General features: G+C 45.1%; 1 protein-coding gene across 1 annotated transcript in view; it reads right to left on the bottom strand.

Moving 5' to 3' along the window:
• The window catches only part of ARHGAP20 (Rho GTPase activating protein 20), a 58,727-nt gene extending 56,342 nt beyond the window's left edge, over nucleotides 1-2,385 (bottom strand). The window contains 1 exon segment of the mRNA XM_058839325.1: nucleotides 2,235-2,385. Coding sequence (XP_058695308.1) covers nucleotides 2,235-2,336 — 102 coding nt within the window. The 5' untranslated portion in view covers nucleotides 2,337-2,385.
• Nucleotides 2,386-18,082: the final 15,697 nt, after the last annotated feature.

Genomic DNA, 18,082 nt, shown 5'->3' with positions numbered 1-18,082 from the left:
ACTACTCCTTCCCTTTACATGGATAAAGGTAGGAATCTTCTTCCCCAGAGAGGCATAAAGATGTGGCATGCTAGTAGTCTCAAGGAAGCACCACAACCATGGACAAGCAGCTGAGCTGTTGGCTGGATGTCGGTGGCTGCCTGTGTTGGCTGTGCATGGTGTACAAAGCTGCCATATGCTGCAGGGCCCAGCCAGGGTCTCAAGCTGCTTCTCCACAGGAGGATCTCCATCTGTACCCCTGCTGCATGTGCCTCCACGCTGAGGAATTCCAAAAGGGCTGCCAAGATCCGTAAAAAGTAATATCCCTGCTCTCTTGTCAGCGTTGGCAAAAACAAGGTCTGCATTCCATTGACTGTGGGCTCTTTGGAGCAGGAATAGGAAACACAAGTTCTACCATTAATATTTGTCCTCAGAATGCTGAATAATGAAGTGGAACTTGCACAATAAAAACGTTCATCTTCGCAGTACTTGAACATAACTTCTCATTTCAGATGGGTGCCTAGCATCAGGGCTCTGTCAGGTTGGAAAGCACATGGTATTCTGTCTTCAGCAAAAATTAAATAAATGTTTGCTAAAAATCAAAGCTGCACATGTAGCCATCTCAAATTAGACTACAGTACTTGGAGAAGGTATTTACTCCATTGTTTTGCCCAGCTGGGCAGCAGAAGGTACTCCAGCACCTTGTGTAGGTATACCACATGCCCAGTTCAGGAACCAATCAGGTCTTAACTGAAGCAAAGCGTAGTAGAAATTTGGGCCAAACTCTCTCTGGGCAACCATTCCACAATTGACAGCAGCTGCCATGAGAAGAGGTCCCCAGGGCTGCAGTCAGGCTGGAGCACCATGTGGCTTGGTGGGACACAGCACACACGGACACAACCCATTGAAACACACAGCATCACCTCCCAGCCCAAAGACACACATCAGCAGGATGTTCTCTCAGTTCTCTCTGCACTGCTGTGCCATGGCCAACAAAATCCCAGTGACTGCTTAGCCACAGGACCGGACACAAGCTCAGGCTTTACTACCATCCTATATTGTCACTAGGTGGACAGATTTACTTAGGGACACTGAAACCTGGCCAGTCATTCTAATCCTGCCAGCCTATTTGGCAGTCGTCTGAAGTGCACCTCTAAAGACAAGGCAGTGAATACATTTAAATGCCATTGTGAAGCAAAATCCAGAAGGCAGAAAGGTACCAGCTCTACTTTGGATAGAAAAACACTACAGCACTTGCTAAACCCAAGAGAAAAAAAGAATTCCTGTTTTATACAGCAGGAAGAATCTGGTTATCGCAGCTCGCTTGTTACAGCTAAGTAGAAGGCAGAAACAAGTGCTTGGCTGTATGCAGAAGAGAGCATTTTGCACTTGATTGTGTCAGATGCTGAAAAGCAATTTGAGACACCAAACACATTTTACAACCAGTTTTGAAGATGGGATGAGGCTCTTCCGCTATCAATTGTATCCACTTTGCACAAGGTGCTTCTTCAGGAAGCTTCTTATATTTATCTTGCACAAAGCACGTGTGAGAGCAGCCACCAAACATCCTCATCTCTACCAAACCCTTTCCTCGCTCTTTCCAGGCACACATGCGGCAGATTCCTCTTCGATCCCCTGAAAAACCACTCTGCAAACCTTTCCCAGGTCCCTCTGATACCCACCGAGCAAAACCTCCAGAAATCTATCCAGCAAAACGTCCATTAGGTTTCCCCATGAAATCGATGTAGCAAACCCTCTTATCGTTCCAGCACATCCATGCAACAACACCGTCCGCGCCAGATGACCGGGAAATCCATGCAGCAAAGCCCTGTGACTCCCCCGAGCAGCACCCAGCAAACCCCCCCGAGCTCCCCGGGACAGCTGCGCAGCGGCGCTCCTCACCTACCGCGGACATCCAGGCAGCAGCTTCCCTGCGCTCCCGGGACACGCGTGCAGCCACCACCCCCGAGCTCCCCGGGTTATCCACCCGTCAGAAGCCCCTCGGTCACACTGGGCACCGCCGCACTCCCGGCTCCCCGGGCAGTCCGTGCACGAGCCCTTCCCGCTGACAGCCCCGGCTCTGCCGGCGGCTCCCCCGACCCCGGTTCCGACGGCGGCGTGCAGGATCCAGGGAGAAGGCGCGGCGGAGCGCGCGGTGGGGCCGCGCTGACCTGCGGTGCCCGCCGCGGGAAGCTCCGGGACAGGGGCGCGGGCCGCGGGGCGCTTTCCAGTGTAGTCTCCGGGGGCGGCCTCACCTTCTTGCTGTCGGCGGCGGCGGCAAAGCCCCTGCTCTCGCCGCTCACCGAGGACGAGCGGCCCGGGCCGAGGTGCTCCTGTTGCGGGGACATCACGTCCATACAGCCCCGCGCCGCCGCGCTCCCGCCGCGGGGACACCCGCGCCGCCGCCGCCCGCACCATGGACAGGGCGCGCCGCGCCGCGCCACGCCCCCCCGCGTGGCCCCGCCCCCGAGGGACACGCCCTCAGAGGCCACGCCCCCTCCTCCGCGCCGAGCCCCGCTCTGTGCAGGGGGACCGGGCAGCGGGAGGGCGGTGGCGCGCATGCGCGGCCTCCGGGGGGCGCGGGGGCACGGGGGTGGCGGGGGGCCGCGGTGCGCGCGCTCGCGTCCCGCGCCTGCGCGCGCTGCGGAGCCCGGGGGGCGCGCGGGGAGCGGGGAGAACCGGGAGCTGCGGGATGCCAGGAATGGGGCGGGCGTGGCAGGGGCAGAGCGCTGCGGGACGTGCCGGGGGTCACAGCACTGGGGTGCGGTAGGGACAGGGCTCTGCGGAGCTGCTGGAGGCTCCCAGGAGTGGGGCGGGGGTCGCGCTGTGCCAGAAGTGTGGTTCCCCGTGTGTCCCAGGTCAGCACGAGGCATGGTTCTCCCTCCCGCGGGAGGGTCCCGTCTGAGGAGCAAGCCGTGGCTCGGGTGCAGGTGTTGCGGTCCCTGGTGCAGAGGAGAAGCGACCGTGGCACCGCAGGCTCCCAGTGCGCTGGGGGAGGCCAGGGCGATGCCATCGTGCTCCAGAAAGCCGTGGGCAATAAGGAGGAGGAACCACTTGTTCCACTAATGGATGGTGTTGGCTCAAGAACAAATGGTTGTAAGTAGGCTATAAATAAATCTCAGCTGGAGAAAGGAAGAAAGCGTACTGATCGTACTGATCCTAAGAGGAGGAGGTTGTGAAGGATCCCTGCCAGCCAGGAGCAGAAGGTGTAGCTCCCTGAAGGGTGGTGGTTTGATGCAGCTGGTACATTATCGCATACTCTCATTAAACACGGTGTCTTCAACGGTGAGGGGCTACTCCTGATCACCCAGGAGGTTCTTTCCAACCCTTCCTACACTTTGTGAGGGATATTTTTATCTCCAGCCTTTCTAACTGTTACAGACTCTACATGCATTTTCTCCCACGTTGAGCACAAAAGGAAAAGCAGAAAAAGTGAGATCCTACCATCTCATGTGCAGCTTTTCAGAACCACCGCTTTCCTTCTGCAAGAAGAGTTTTTACATTCCTGTGGTGAATTGGATTGGGAATAGATTCGGCTTTAACAGGTTACTTTTCATCTGGAGAACCCAAGCTAGTTCTCCTCCTGGAAGCACAAATGGATGTGCTGCTTCTGCAGTTTGGTGGCGGTGGCTCTTGCCATATATGACTACAGCAGTAGTAAATGATGAATTTGGTTCCATGTTATGCAGCTACCCTGGATGCATTATTTAGGCTCAGCATGTCCTTGTAATAGTGCTTCAGTGAGCTCTTTGTTGAGATTGATGTGGGCATCTGCCCTCTCCTTGTACCCTCATTTTTGCAAGTCAGTGGAATCATGTAAGTAAGGAAAGATGAAATATTTAAGTCTGGAATGCAGTATGAGTTCTGCCTCCTCAGAAGCACTGGGGTATTGTGGGTCTGACCTGACTTTTTCTCCCTACTGTATGACTGGCCAATAAAAAGAAAATCATAAGATATCTGTGACCACCAGGAAATAGCTCTTGGATGACACTGTGTCTGATTTCAGAAAGCCCAGCAAGCTGACTCTGATATCTTTGGGAGAGCAGTGGATGGTTAGGGCAGAGGTTTGTGTGCAGTGTGTGTGTTAATGTGTCATGAGTTGTGCCATTTCCTCTTCGTTGCATGTGTAAGGTCTTTCAGCTGAAGTGTAAAAACCTTGAAATTACGCATTCTTGGTATCTGTGCTAATTTACAGACAGATGGCCATTCCTCACTGAGGCAAAATAGTATATATAGAAAAGCCTTCTGAATTTTTAAAGCATGAGTCTCTGAAAACCATGATGTCAGCTGATTTCTGCACATCTGGGCCTTGGCACAGGCCAGGCGTCAGGCCAGCTGTGAGCTCCCATCCCCACACGCAGTGCAGACCTTGTGCTGGTGCTCTCACAGCTTCTCCCATCCTTCCACTCCCATCCCTTTGCTCATGTCCTTGTTTCTCCTCCTTCTCAACCCCTGCAAGGGGTTGGCAGCAAGGGGGGAAGAAGCAGGGCCATAGGCTTCCCCTGGCACAGCACCCAGTTCTGTAACATGGGGACAAGCACCCAAGCCAGCAGGATGCCATCCCCAGGCAGGTCTTTGCGTTTCTGTGGGAGGGCTGAGAAAAGATTTATCAGGGTAGAAAAGAAACGGTACAAAATGCCTATTCAAAGCACAGAATATATTTAGCAATTTAGCAGCCTCCTTTCCAAAAACATTTGCAAGTGATATTCTTGGTGACATTTTGGAAACAGGGCTGTATGTATATCTTTATTTGAAAAGGAAATGTTGCATAAAGTTTCTGAAATGCTTGCACGTGCATAGAGGTATTCTTTTATCTACTACCATGAGCGCATTTCCTACACTCTTCATTGAATACTGACTCTTTCACCTACTCTCAGAGGCAAATAGATCAAAATCTTGCTGTTTTGTAACCATAATGGAGAAACTTTCTTCTCTTCGAAGCACAGATATTACGCATGCAAACATACAGCCAATGTGTTTTTGTTAGCTACAGTTCTTCTCTGGAGCCAATGTTTCCACACCTTTCCTTAACCTCTTCTGCGAGAAAAGTGGACAGGAAGTTTAGTGCAGGAGGTGTGAACTGGCAGGAGTGACTGGGAGGGAGCAGGGTTTCACAAGCCTCCCTTCCTCTTGCTGGAGCACAAATGACCAGGAGGAAGCATGCAGAGTACAGTAGCCATCTGCGGGCAGCCTGGAGCGCCTTACCTGGTGTGACATGGGCAGCAAGCAGGTCTCATGCCTTACCATGATTAATCTCAAAGGGTAAAAATAAATGAAGCTGCTAAGCTTCATTTGGATTTTGTGAGAACCTTGAAAATTAGGGGAGTGATCAAGGTGGGGGACAGGATGCAATTGCAGCCTGTGCAGAATTCCCAGAACTGCATCTGCCTGATGGTTAACCTGCCTCTGTGCAGAGATTCCCAGTGGGAAAATCACCAGCTCTCCCTCAGTGTTTGTCCAAGGATGAAGAAAATCCCACATGGGCTGATGTGAGGCCAGGCATGAGGACAGGGCTGTTGCTGCCTAAGACACCCCAGTCCCTGCCAGCCCAGCAGCACAAAGCAGGCACACTGTGACATTACCCAGGCTGTGGGGCACCTACTGCCTGCTGCTTCTCATGCTGTCAGGATTTTAACATCAGCCTGGGTGTTTCTGGCCTGTGTTGGTCTGAGCAATGAAAAGACAAGGTGTATAATTGCACCAAATCATCCTTAAACTGCGCCATTATCAGTACCAGCTAAAATCCTGCTTGAGCCCTACCCCCCAAAAAGACGTAGAAAGCTCAGAAAATAACATGCATGTTCATAGAAAGATTTTCTTTCTGTTGCCTTGACCACGGTGTGGTGTGAAGAAAAATACCAGAGAGACAGGGGGAGAATTGGGACAGAGAAATATATGGGTGTTGTAGGAAAATCACGTTTGTATCAAGACGGCAGAATTATTCATGGGCAAACCCATCCAGGTGGAAATATGACCCCTGTAAATCTGCCACATCAGAGAAACCCACAGTGAACTGTTAGCAAATGCAAGATACACAGGCTGCTGTTACCTCTGGGTTTTATGAGCTTTCCAAGCACATTAGCACTAGCAGACATTCCCTTCCAAGAAAATTATGATATCTGAGGAGCTATATGAGGTTATAAATGAATAAACAGTACTTAACCTGCACTAAAAACCCATGGTTCTATCCAATCTGCCCCAAAAGGGGCACAGGTGCCTGAACACTAATTTTATGAATCTCACAAGTGCCCCATGCAATTAAAGACATGAAGCTGATCTGAAGTGGAAACTCCAGGGGCAGTTGTGTTTCAATGAGATGTGATGCAATGACTTTTCTGTTTTAATATCCTAGTACCTAGAACCTTGTGCTGCTCGTGCATTGTGAACAGCTTAAAAATAGGACCATATCCTGGACAGATTGGAGCTACTCAGATGGATTAAAGCTGAGCTGAAATGAAAGCTTGGATAAGGAAGCAGGATGAATGGAATGGATGCTGGAACTCAGTCACAGGAGCTTTTAGAGGCAGGTATTTACCCTACAGTGTGAATCCTTCGTTGCTCATCTTCATGGTGCTTAGTGCTGCTCCTCTCCCAAAAGGTTGTGGTAAGCTGAGAGCATCCTCTGTGCTCTGGTCTCAAAGGATTTGGATAGAAGGTGACCCAGGCACCAAGTCTTTCCCTTCTGTTTTGATAGCAAACTGCTAATAAAACTTCTAAATGCTATGTGAGTAGTTGCTAAGTGGAATTCATGAACATCCTGGGATTCAGGCCACTGCCATTATTAGTGTTTTGTGCAGATAGTATCACATTAACAGGAAACACCCCATTCTATCCCTTCCCAAGCAATAAAGTTTGCAGGGCCTTTTGTACCAGTTTCTCTGCCTCGGAGGCTCCTTAAGGGTTGGGAAACACTTTACTTGGGCTGTTCTGCCAAAGCTTGTCAAATAAACAGAGACCTACCCTTTCTCTCTGCCCCAGAAATACAGGTGGTCCCGTGTGGATGTATAGTCCAAGTCTGCAGAGTGCACACTGAATGGGGAGCCCAGCTGACAACTCAGCTGTAGAAACAGGCACAGGGCAGTGCAGGGAGAGTCTGAGCGCTGGATGCTCCACATGGAATCACCACTGTGGCCATCTAGAGCCATCCTCCCGTGGCTACACCTGCTGCCCAGATATGAGGGAAGGTTTTTATGTCCCAGCCTTATGGGTGAACCAACCAACGATTCTACCAACTCTTAATATCCCCTTCAGCCTTATTACATATGCTCTGTGAAATTCAGTCCAGCACATCAAAGGGAAGTTTGCCTTTGAAGGGCTGCATGCTTCCTGCATGCAAACATTACTCTGATTTAATTAAGTTTAATTTTTTTAATCAGTGTAGTTAAACCAGTACTATGCTTGTGACCAAATATGGCTGGCATTAGTATCTCAATGTGTATATGGCCCAATATCAACACCTCCCAGAAGCAAGTGACATTTGAATTTTCCTACCATGCACATTTTCCCTTTTTTTCCTATATCTTCTCATTTTTATGCTTTATTTCTTTTGTTCACACTAATATGCTCTTAAGACTGTTTATTTTTGGTTCCTCTGCACTGAAGATTTTCTTACTGTCCTTGTCCAGCATTCAGTCTTTCAATTGCAAATTGCGAGGCAAAGTTGAAAGTCAGTAACGGGATATTCATCCACAAGGACCTCACAGAGGAGCTAAGTATTACACATGAAAGGATAGCATTTCATTTAAGATAAGGCCTAATCTCTTCCCTTTGTGCGCAACATTTCCAAACTTAATCTGAGCACTTGTGCCTGGAGCCGTTTAACTTCGCTCCAAGGTAGGTGGGTAGTGGTGGGAACACACAGAACTGAGACTGCAGCTTAATCCTGAGTACAAAAGGTAGGTGCCATTAAGACAAAGGAGGCTGACCTTACAGAAACATCTACTGAGTGTTCAAATACGGGCAGAACACACATCTCTTCAGTATATGTTTGAGCCTTATTGGATCTCAATGTACCCGTCACACTTCCCGAGTCCTGGAAAACCCACCATCCTCAGCACCCACAGTGATACTCAACATCAGGGTTTCTTTCTATTCATATTCAACATATTCTTGAGAAAAGACATTCTATCACCTAAGCTTTGTCGAGGGAGGGTGTTTTCAGATGCTTGTCCCAAAATTACAGTTGAGAAATGTGGTTATCAGCATACAGATCATAAATAACCTGCACTATTTTTTGTGTTACAGCCAGGTGTTGCCAACAGACTCCCTGGAGGTCCACAAAGCGCTGGCCACATAGACAGCCAAATCCCCACTTCAGAGGTTTGAGACACAGAGTGATAAATTGGGTAACTTGAGTCAGGTTGGCAAACACGGGACTGGTGAGAATTACACATTCCTAACAGAAAAGTTTATAGTAACAAGAATGGGAAGTTATTGAGGTTGCACTAAGAATAGGGCATCTTTGTTTTGTGGCTGATGGGATTCAAATTATTGTAAGCAGAAAGTGGACTGTTGACGTTGGCTCTTTAGGAAACATGAAGGAAGCTCCCATGAACAGGGGACCCTTTCGAGTGTAACATACACTCATCCATAAAACTTGTCACATTATCTTCCTTACTCTGTATCCATTTCAGGCATCACTTTCTCTGTCTCTCTAATTCACAACCCAGACAGTTTTTACTGTGAGTATGTTTAAGAACCCTTAGGGCCGGTTTTTTTGTCAGTTTGTGTTTTTAACATGCTAATGGGTTGTATTGTACTTCTGATCCCACCCTGTATTTACTATTTTCCATTCACCATAGACGACTCCCTTTTCCTAGTAGCTTGTGGGACTGTCAAGCTGTGAATGACAGACATTTAAAAAAAAAAAAAGATGGACAAGATTTTTAGTTGTCCTTTCCTAACACACTGCAAAATTTTTCACCGCAAGACTAGGATGCTTTCAAACATGATTCAGATGAATAAAAAATGAACTAGACATCCTCCCACTCACTTGGGATTCAAAAGGAAACAGCTCTATTTTTCTTAGAGTGTTGAATTACTCCATATAACCTGATGTACATATCTTCAGCCTCTGTAAGCCAAGGTGGGAGCTCAGACTTCACTGCATTCCATTGAGCAAGGTCTTGGCTCTCCTGCCTGTCTTGACCGTAACAGCCCCCCCAGAATTTTAGAGATTAAATGGTCTGTTACACGAGTGTGGTGGGTTGACCCTGGCTGGATGCTAAGTGCTTACAGAGCCACTGCATTACTCTTCTCTGTCACTGATGGGCTCGTCCTTGGCCAGTGGTGTGTCTGTCTTGGAGCTGGCTGGCATTGGTTCTGTTGGAAATGGGGGAAGCTTCTGGCAGCTTCTCACAGAGGTCACCCCTGTAGCCTCCACACACACACTACCAAAACCTTGCAACCCAAATACCATGAGGGCTGAAATTCCTGGATCTTCTGTCTGATATGGACAACGAGGACTGTCAACCTCCAAACGGAGTTTGACCTTTACTGCAGTGTAAGAGGGTATAATTTCTAGAAAGGGGAGGCCAGCAGGAGCAAGGTAGAGGAGTGCTCAAAGTCTCTGCCAGGCTCCTACCACAGTCACTCTGCCTCACAACTGCTACTTGGAGCATCCTAATGTTTTAAGGAAAAAATGATGGTTTCGGAGTGTATCCAAGCTGTTCCCAGCTCCAGCACAGTAATTTTAAGAAGCAGACTTAGGAAGGACTTAAGAAGATCACCTAACCTCATCATCAGGCAGCTTTCCCTTGGTTTTTCATCAATTACTTGTTCTTAGAAATGAGGGGTGATGGGGATGTGCGGCTTGCCCATCTCTTCAATGTCACCTCAGCTGGGAACTATTTTCCCTGGTGAAACCATCTCCTCCTCAGTTAAGCCTATGACAACATGTCCTAACCCCAGGGGATATGAACAGAGTTTATTCTTTCCTTCTTAGAGCTACCTTCTACATATTTGGATACTATGTCCCCACAACCCTTATTTCTAGACTAAACAATACCAAATCCTTCAGCTTTCCTTGCAATCCATGATTCCTGATCCTCCAATCCATCTTGTTTTCTGAATTCTTTCCATTTTGGTACATTTCCTTTCTAAACTGTCATTTCCAAAGCAGGATGTTTTGTTTGTAAGGATGATGTGCACATGTTTCTCTTCCTTTAACACCCCACTTCCAACCCAAATGTTTCCATGCTTTTTTATTAACTGAAGACAGGTGTAGCTGTCAGGAGAGGTACAGGGAGGTTGGCAGTCCATCCTTAATATTTTACAAAAATATTTGTTATTCTCCATGATATGGAAAGCAATTTAGCAAAGTAAAATGCATTCATTTTCCATTTCCTAAGTGACATTATAACTGTTGAACTCAGAAAATATACACAAAGGTATTAAAATATTTGGATAATTTAAGTTTAGATGAGATTCCAGCAAATATTCCTATCACACTTATTGCTCAATATGAAAGCTGTGACCCAGAATTTCTCCTGAATCAGCAGGATATGGGCCCTGGTTATCAAGCAAAGCTAAATGGTTATTGCTTTTAAATTAACAGAAAGGTTATTGCTACTGAGGTGCACACATTTGGGTGGAAAGCTAAGCTGGAGGACAAAAGTGGACTTGAATTATTTTAGAATTCAGGCTTGAGGGGAAAAAAAAGTTATTGCTGTAATCATAGAACCATAGAATTGTTTGGGTTGGAAGAGGCCCTAAAGGTCATTTGGTTTCAATGTCTCTGCCATAAATGCCAGATCTTTCAAAACAAAAAAATCTTTAATAAACTTTGTTAAAAATTGAACTTTTTAGATCACAAAGTAGTTAAACCAAAATGTGGAAAAATGGTTGACACAGTTTGGAAGAAAGATTCCTTCGGATAGCTGGAAGAGTGAAAATGTTCATTGCCATGAATGCAGAGGATTTGGGCCAGAGTAACAGCAGAGAGGACTGGAAGGGGTGGAAGGAGGTGGAGAGGAAGAAGAGGCTCAGAGCTGGCAGCCATGGAGCTGCTGAATCAAGAAATGCCACATGCAGTGAGAGGGGACACAGAGGCATCAGGGGCATTGCACTTTCAAATTACTTCGCTGAAAACTGTGATTTTTCTTAAAGGAGCATAACTTTTTTCCTCATGACTTTTTTTTTACATATTGCACTTAGATGATCTAGTTCTCACAGGGGGTTTTCTCTCAAGGGAGCTCTGTGACATGGGGTTGGGCAGCATCAGCAATACAGCAGTGCCACACATTACAACATCTTGCAAACAGCTTCAATGCAGAAACACCTTGTAATTATTTTAATGTAACTGGGATATAAGATGATGTAATTCCTGAGAAATAAAACATGTAGCAGATATTCACTGTTAGATACTCCTGGACCATCTTCATGGAACATGGGCAACATGGCAAGCCCATCAGCTTCACATCTTATGTATTTGCAGCTGTCAAAACATAGATGCCTATGGGGATGTGTACTTGGTCATGAAAATAAAAAATAAATTTAAAAAACCAAAATTATTGTCAAGGAGACTACTGACATTTATTAAAAAGAAATCTGAAGTAGCTATCACAGGACTATAATTTTAATTCTGCTGCTGTTCAAGGTTCACAGATTAATTTCTGCACTAAAGAGATTTGCTCTTGGCTTGAAAACTTACAGGTCAGTGGAAACTGTTGATCCTGAGAGGCCTGTCAAGAAAAATGAGTGAATTATGGGGTTTGGCTAAGTCTTGTGCTTACCAGGTCAATTTCAGTAACCAAGGCAGCAAAAAGTCCCTTTCAATTGAACTGAAATTAAAATGTGTAAAAATGCACACTCTAGGTTTTGCAGGATTTCCAGTGTTTTGCAGAATGACATAATGACACATATTTTTATGTCCCCAGGACAATTCTGCTGGTTTCAAAAGGTTGAGCTGACACTGATGTCACATGATCCATTTATTCTACAATATATTCTAGCTTTGTGCTTTATTTAATGCTTTGCAATTTTCTTTGGATGCCCTAATTTTACAGTTACCTCTCTGGATCAATGAGAAAAAGTAAAAAGCTGCCAGAGGAAGGTTATTTCACCCACAAATTCATCAGCAGTCCAGGCCTTTCCTAGTTTACTTTTCCTTCTCTTGCACCTGAATGCAAACCCATTAAAAACAGTCCAGGAAACCTACACCTCTGCATCCACTCTCAAGATGGTCGTAAATCATATTTCTTTACCAGGGGTTTATAATCTGATGTTAATGAAACCTCTGGGGTAGCCATGTCTGAGAAGGAGCTGGTACTGGAAAGGAGGTTGATATATGGCTGCAAATCATCAGTGTTATCAGTGGAAACCCTTGGAATTACATCAGTGCAAGAGCTCTTCCTTTCTCTTTGTTTCAGAAGTTTCCATTGGCAGAGTAATAAAAATCCCATGTCGTATAGTCTACTCTGCAAATTCTCTGCAAATTCTGGCTGCTCCACCACATGGTTCCCAAAGCACCACAGCCCTGCTGCTTCCCACCTGCCACCAGCTCCTCCAGCAGTGTGAGAAGTTCTGTACCCCCCCAAAAGATGCCTTTCATTTAAGACCCCTTCCCAGAGCTGGACCAGCCAGAGGAGGCTGGCGCTCGGATACAAAGCTGTGCTACAGCCTTGCAGGACTTTGCTGGGAAATGTGCTGGGTGCTTTGCGAAGTGGTGGGGGAGCACCCAGGGCATAGGACCTGCCCCTGTGCCTCCTAAGTCTGGACCTGAAGGTATAGTGTCAGCTTTTCAGGTTGTGACATAAAAACCAGTCTCTTAAACCACAGCCCCTCACACTGTCCAGCAGATTGATGTCATTTGCAGACTCATTAACCTGCTAAATGACAGAGATATTCCAGATCATTGCAGCTGCCTGCCTCTTCCTCCTTCAAACCTTCTGAAAACAGAGTGCTGCTGGAGGTATTCCACCCCACCAGGCAGCCCTGGCCGTCCCACAGCACCAGCATGCTCCATCCTTGTCTCCCCTTGCATCCATCCCCTCTACTCTGGGATGGCTACCCTGCGTTTCTCGCTATAGACTGAATGGTATTCAGCGAAGAGGAGGAGTGTTTTCAGCTCTGCTTCCAGCTGCTGCCTACACCAACCCAAAAAAGTATTTCTTCAAGTTCCATGTTTTAAAGACTGCAGAAAATAAGGTGAGCTTGACTGTGGCATTGGCTGCTTTATTGCCTAGCGGGTATATATGGATTGAAGTGTAATTGTCATGAGAGCATTAGGTTATGGGTTATGAACGTGGCAATGAGGATAACAAATGATTTGCCCTTCCAGAGAGTCACACCAGAAAGCTAACAATCATCACTGAGAGCTCCTTCTTTTACTCAGGGCTTTGAATACTGAAAAATCTGTCAGTAAAATAAACACCATGTTAGGGAATAGTAATACCCTGCTGCTAAATTAATATCTAAATGACATTATGGAAGGATTTTAATTAGAAAAGTTATTTTCTTTCTGGCCTATATATTTATTGATCAATATGGAATAAGTATCATTCTGTCTACTAGTTGTTGCTGTTCTCAAGTGGGAATTAATCTGAATCAGGAGCTTTCTTGGCTCACAAGCCACTCAGCTCTCTGCATAAAGCACTGTAATCTTACACAGTCCCTGTAAACTGGAGCATTATATCAGCTGTGATGAGCATTTTCATATGATGCTTACCAGTAAAGTTGTATTGTTCATTTATGAGTGGGGCCATAGAGTTACTGGAGCAAAATACTCCCACAATACTGTAGAAAATTTCACAGGATGACAATAAATGTAAAATGACAATTGAAGTGCAGCTCAGAAGAGCAATTGTGGCTGATACAAAGTCACTGGTATCAGTCACTTAGCTGCCCTGCATGAAGGATGACAAGGATGGCAGTATCCAAAAACCTCCAAGAACTCATTTGCCTGATCTCCAAGTTAAAATTTTCTTGCCACAATATCACTTCTCTCCCTTTACTTTCTACAGTTACCTACAGCAAGGAATATATTCCTGGGCATAAACCAAATTGTTTTCCCTTGTTTCACCCCTACTTGTTGTTCGTTCATCTTTCTGAATAACTGCTAGCATTAGTCATTTGTTCTCAGCGGTGCTCAGATGCTGCCTGTGTCTGGAGGACTTTGAGGCTAGCTGGCAGCAGAAAGCAGGCTGTAGGCCAGAGACTTTGTTCTGGGCTGTACATCGCCCTGACCTGCAGGCTGGCTACCACTGATCCTGCCTGTTAGACCCTGCTTTTCTGCAAAATGAGTTGAAGGCCAGCCAATCCTGAGGCTTCTCTACTAAATGTCTTGTTATGCTTCATAGCTCTGTGTTTGTAGCTTTCCAGCCAGTTTTTAATCCATGTGACAATGTTCATTTCCAGGCCAGTTTTGATTATTATTCTTTGGTGTGAGATACCCTATCATTTGCTTCCCTAAAATCCCAGAATATTTCCTTTACGTCATTGCTTTTGTCCAGTAATAGTAAAACTCCATCATAAAATGTAATCAAGACTGTTTGGCAAGATCTTTCATTTAGAAACACATGTGGCTTATTGCACATAATTGCACTGCCCTCTTGATGTTTCATGATCATATTTTCAATCTTAATGTTGTATTAATGTGGAGGGAAGGGAGGGACACACACACACACACACACATTTGTTTCATACCTGACCAATTGTTTTTGATGCATTTATGCTTCCTATAACGTAGAGCACATATGCAAGGGAGCTATGTTATTTTTCCATGTGGTTTAGACTGTTTGTTTATTTTGTCATTAGTTCTCAGTGAGAAGGTCATCCTTTCCCCCAGATGTTTATTACTTTCCAAACCGAAAAGGATTTCTCTCATAACTTGAATTGCAGACCTAATACTTGTAAAATGCATGAACCATGCCAACACTGTAATGGTTTCAAGAACTTTCTATACACAGAGCTGGTTTACACCACACCATGGCCCATCACAAATTAGCAGAGAGCCATAGCTTTTAATTAGTAAACCAAGTCTTGGCCAATTTGAAAACACAGTGCACGGGATGTGAGAAGTGGGGATGTGGGAGAGATTTGGGAGAGATTTGAAGCACTGGTCTCTCTCAGTTTTCCTATTTATTTCCATTCTTTAAGTTATTATCACATATTCCCTACAAGAAGGAAAAAAGGATGACAGACAGGAAACATTTGGATGTTGACACATTGGAAAAGGCTAGTCCAAATTTGATAAATCTATTTTCAACCTTTACCTTTATACCTTTCTGGCCCTTCTTAGGTATATATACATCTCTGAAAATGTAGACTACATAAGCACGGAGGTTCCTGAGGTTTAAATATATTATCTCTACTGAAGAATTTTCTCTTTGCAGATTTTGTGATTACTGTGGGTGTACTCAGCTACTTCTGCATAGGTTATTATTGACTGCAAGGAGAGCAGGCTTCAAAATTAGCTCATATACACATTATAGAAAACTGACAAGTTTCAAGTATCTGTATATGCTTTTTGCCTTTAGAAATCTTACAGATTTGTTTCCTTGAGGAAATGAAAGATGTATATTAGCATATAATGTAAAAATGAACTGCTTGTTTGCGAGGAGGTGGCTCAAATTTCTGATATGTCTGAAGTTGAATTTCTTCATATAGAGTCTCTATTTTTGCCTTGATAACATGAGAACACTGGTGGGACTTGCTAGAGAAGTTTATTTTGCTAGCCAAAAGCTGACTAGGCATCTCTGAGCAGCAGGTGGTAAGGACAAGAGATAGGTTGAACTAAATCACCATAATGAACAGGATTTAATTTAAAGAGAAATAAATTGTTTTAATGACATCAAATTCCACTTGTGACTTTCTCCTCAGCAGAGACAAGCTACTTTATATTGAGAAAAATATAAATCTTTTGGTCTGGTACTATAATAGCCAAAATGTCAGAGATAATGTTATTTGATTTAGAGTTTGTGGCATCCACTTGAAAAGGAAAGGTGAGAGCCATGTCGTAGAGCATCACAGCCATAATCATACCAAATGTCAGGACAGAAACAGTTTGTTTATTTTTCCTCATTGTGGTATTTTTGCTACAGACAAGTCCTAAACCACTATTTTACGTCAGTTGTCCTGAGGGCATGGTTAGCAGCTATCTGCAATTCAGCATTTTTGTAAGTTTGTCCCAGAAATATTTTCGACTGAGTCTGCTGCACTTTCACAGAAGCCAAATGTCACACTGCTCACCATGCCACGTGCCTGGACAGGCAGACTTTGGGCTTGGCTGAGACATGCAGTGAGTCACCTGTGAGAGAGATGTGACTTCTCAATACCTCAGGGTTGGAGAATTCAGATCTTGTCTCTAAATTAAGTTATCCCCTAGAAAAGTGCTGAGACAGCCTCAAAATTAACTCAACACTATTTTCTGTTCTGAAATCATAGCGCTAGGATAAATTAGTACAGCTCACATGGTACCATCAGAAGCAGCCAGATGGGAAACAGTGGTACCCAGCTGAAAATGGAAGGGACAATGTCCAGGGGAGAAGTAATTGGGGATGTTCAGGTTCATGTTTGAGGGAAATCTGTCTCACTAAATTCATTATTAAAAATGTAAAAAAAATCTCAAACAAGCCAAGGTTTAAAATGTTTCAGATTCTGAACTCCAGTTCAGTTTTAAAACTTACTAAAATACAGCCTAATTCATAAAATACAGCTGCATGGGTAGAAGCTGTAAAAATCCATGCACCTTCTGATGCATTGTCTTGGCTAGTATTCAGAAAGAGTCAAGTCATCAAGTATTCTGGTAAAGTATCTCACAGGCAGCAAAGCTGATGGGAGTCTCAAGTGTCCTTTGCACCTTCCTAACAACACTGTGGTCACCATCCCTAGAGACCTGCAGGAACAGCCCAAATTAGGGACCCTGTGGGTCCGCCCCTTCCCACCTTAGTGATGGTTGTTGCCAGAAATAATCCAACAAGGTAACAACCAAAACACACTTCTAGAAAACTGATACTCCAGAAATGTTTTATTAGATAAGACTGTGACTCAAACAAACAACAAAAAAAGTAAATTCCATGCCCTTCCACAAGTTTTATACTGCTTAAGCTGTCTTTGGAAAAGGTGATTATTGTTGACAGTTTACCTTCTTGTGTAAAAACAAAGAATTTTGAGAGTTTCTTTTCTATCTGTTAAATTGTGTATGAAAGGATTTGGAAGGAATATGCAAATGTAAATTGTGTGGAAAATAGACAGTAATTGTGTGTAAGCCTAAAGAAATACATATTTTCCAGTTGTTTATTATTGTTGTCATCCATGGGCAAGGTGATTGCAAATGACATCTCTGTCTGTGCCTGTCTATAGTGAGCTTCCCATTTCCCACCATCAGAAAAGACAGGAACCTTCCCTTGTCCTTTCTAGGTGTGAGTGCTTCTTAGCACAGTGCGTTCATGCATTGCTCATTTCCCTCTCTTCATCTGTCAAAACTCAGTATCACACTATACTAGCTCAGGCTTTCTGGATCAAAAGAGTGGCAGATCAACAAATTTTTACCTTGATCACCATAAAATAGTAATAACATGTTTCTTTCCCCCATGACATAATGGGAAGGTCTCCTTTAAAGTAAATCAAAGACACTATAATCTCTCCTGCTTTTCCTGGAGGGTTTGCTTCTATGCATTTCTGGCTCTGCACTTTCCTCAGCCCCTCACATTTACACCCATTCATGTGCACTGACACCTAGATGGATTCATCATTTTCCGGTCCAATTTTTTCCTCTCTGCTCCGGTTTTGTCCTGCAGTCTTCAGCCAAGGGCTCTGGCTGCCTGTGGGGCAGCATTGTCCCAGTGTGCAAGCCCTTGCCTCACCCTCTCAGCAAGCCCTTGCGCATTCCTCCTGCTCAGCCTGTCCACAGGCAGCTGCAACAGGTGCTGAACAGGTGGTCCCTGCTTCCAGCTGGGAAGAGAGCATGTATCCTGCCCTCCTGCAGCTGGACAGACAGGAGATGTCTGCAGTAATAAAATCCAAGCTGTATGATCTTCATAAATCCACACAACTTTATCTCCAAAGGACAGATGAGCCCAGCACAAGGGGGGAAAGACCTGCTACAGTCCCCAGGTAAGCTGGTGAGAATCCTGGAGATCAAACCTGGGACTGTGCTTTTCAT

This window comes from Poecile atricapillus, chromosome 1, assembly GCF_030490865.1.
Source record: "Poecile atricapillus isolate bPoeAtr1 chromosome 1, bPoeAtr1.hap1, whole genome shotgun sequence".
NCBI classification, from domain to species: domain Eukaryota; kingdom Metazoa; phylum Chordata; class Aves; order Passeriformes; family Paridae; genus Poecile; species Poecile atricapillus.
This window is presented reverse-complemented; position numbering and strand designations above follow the sequence as displayed.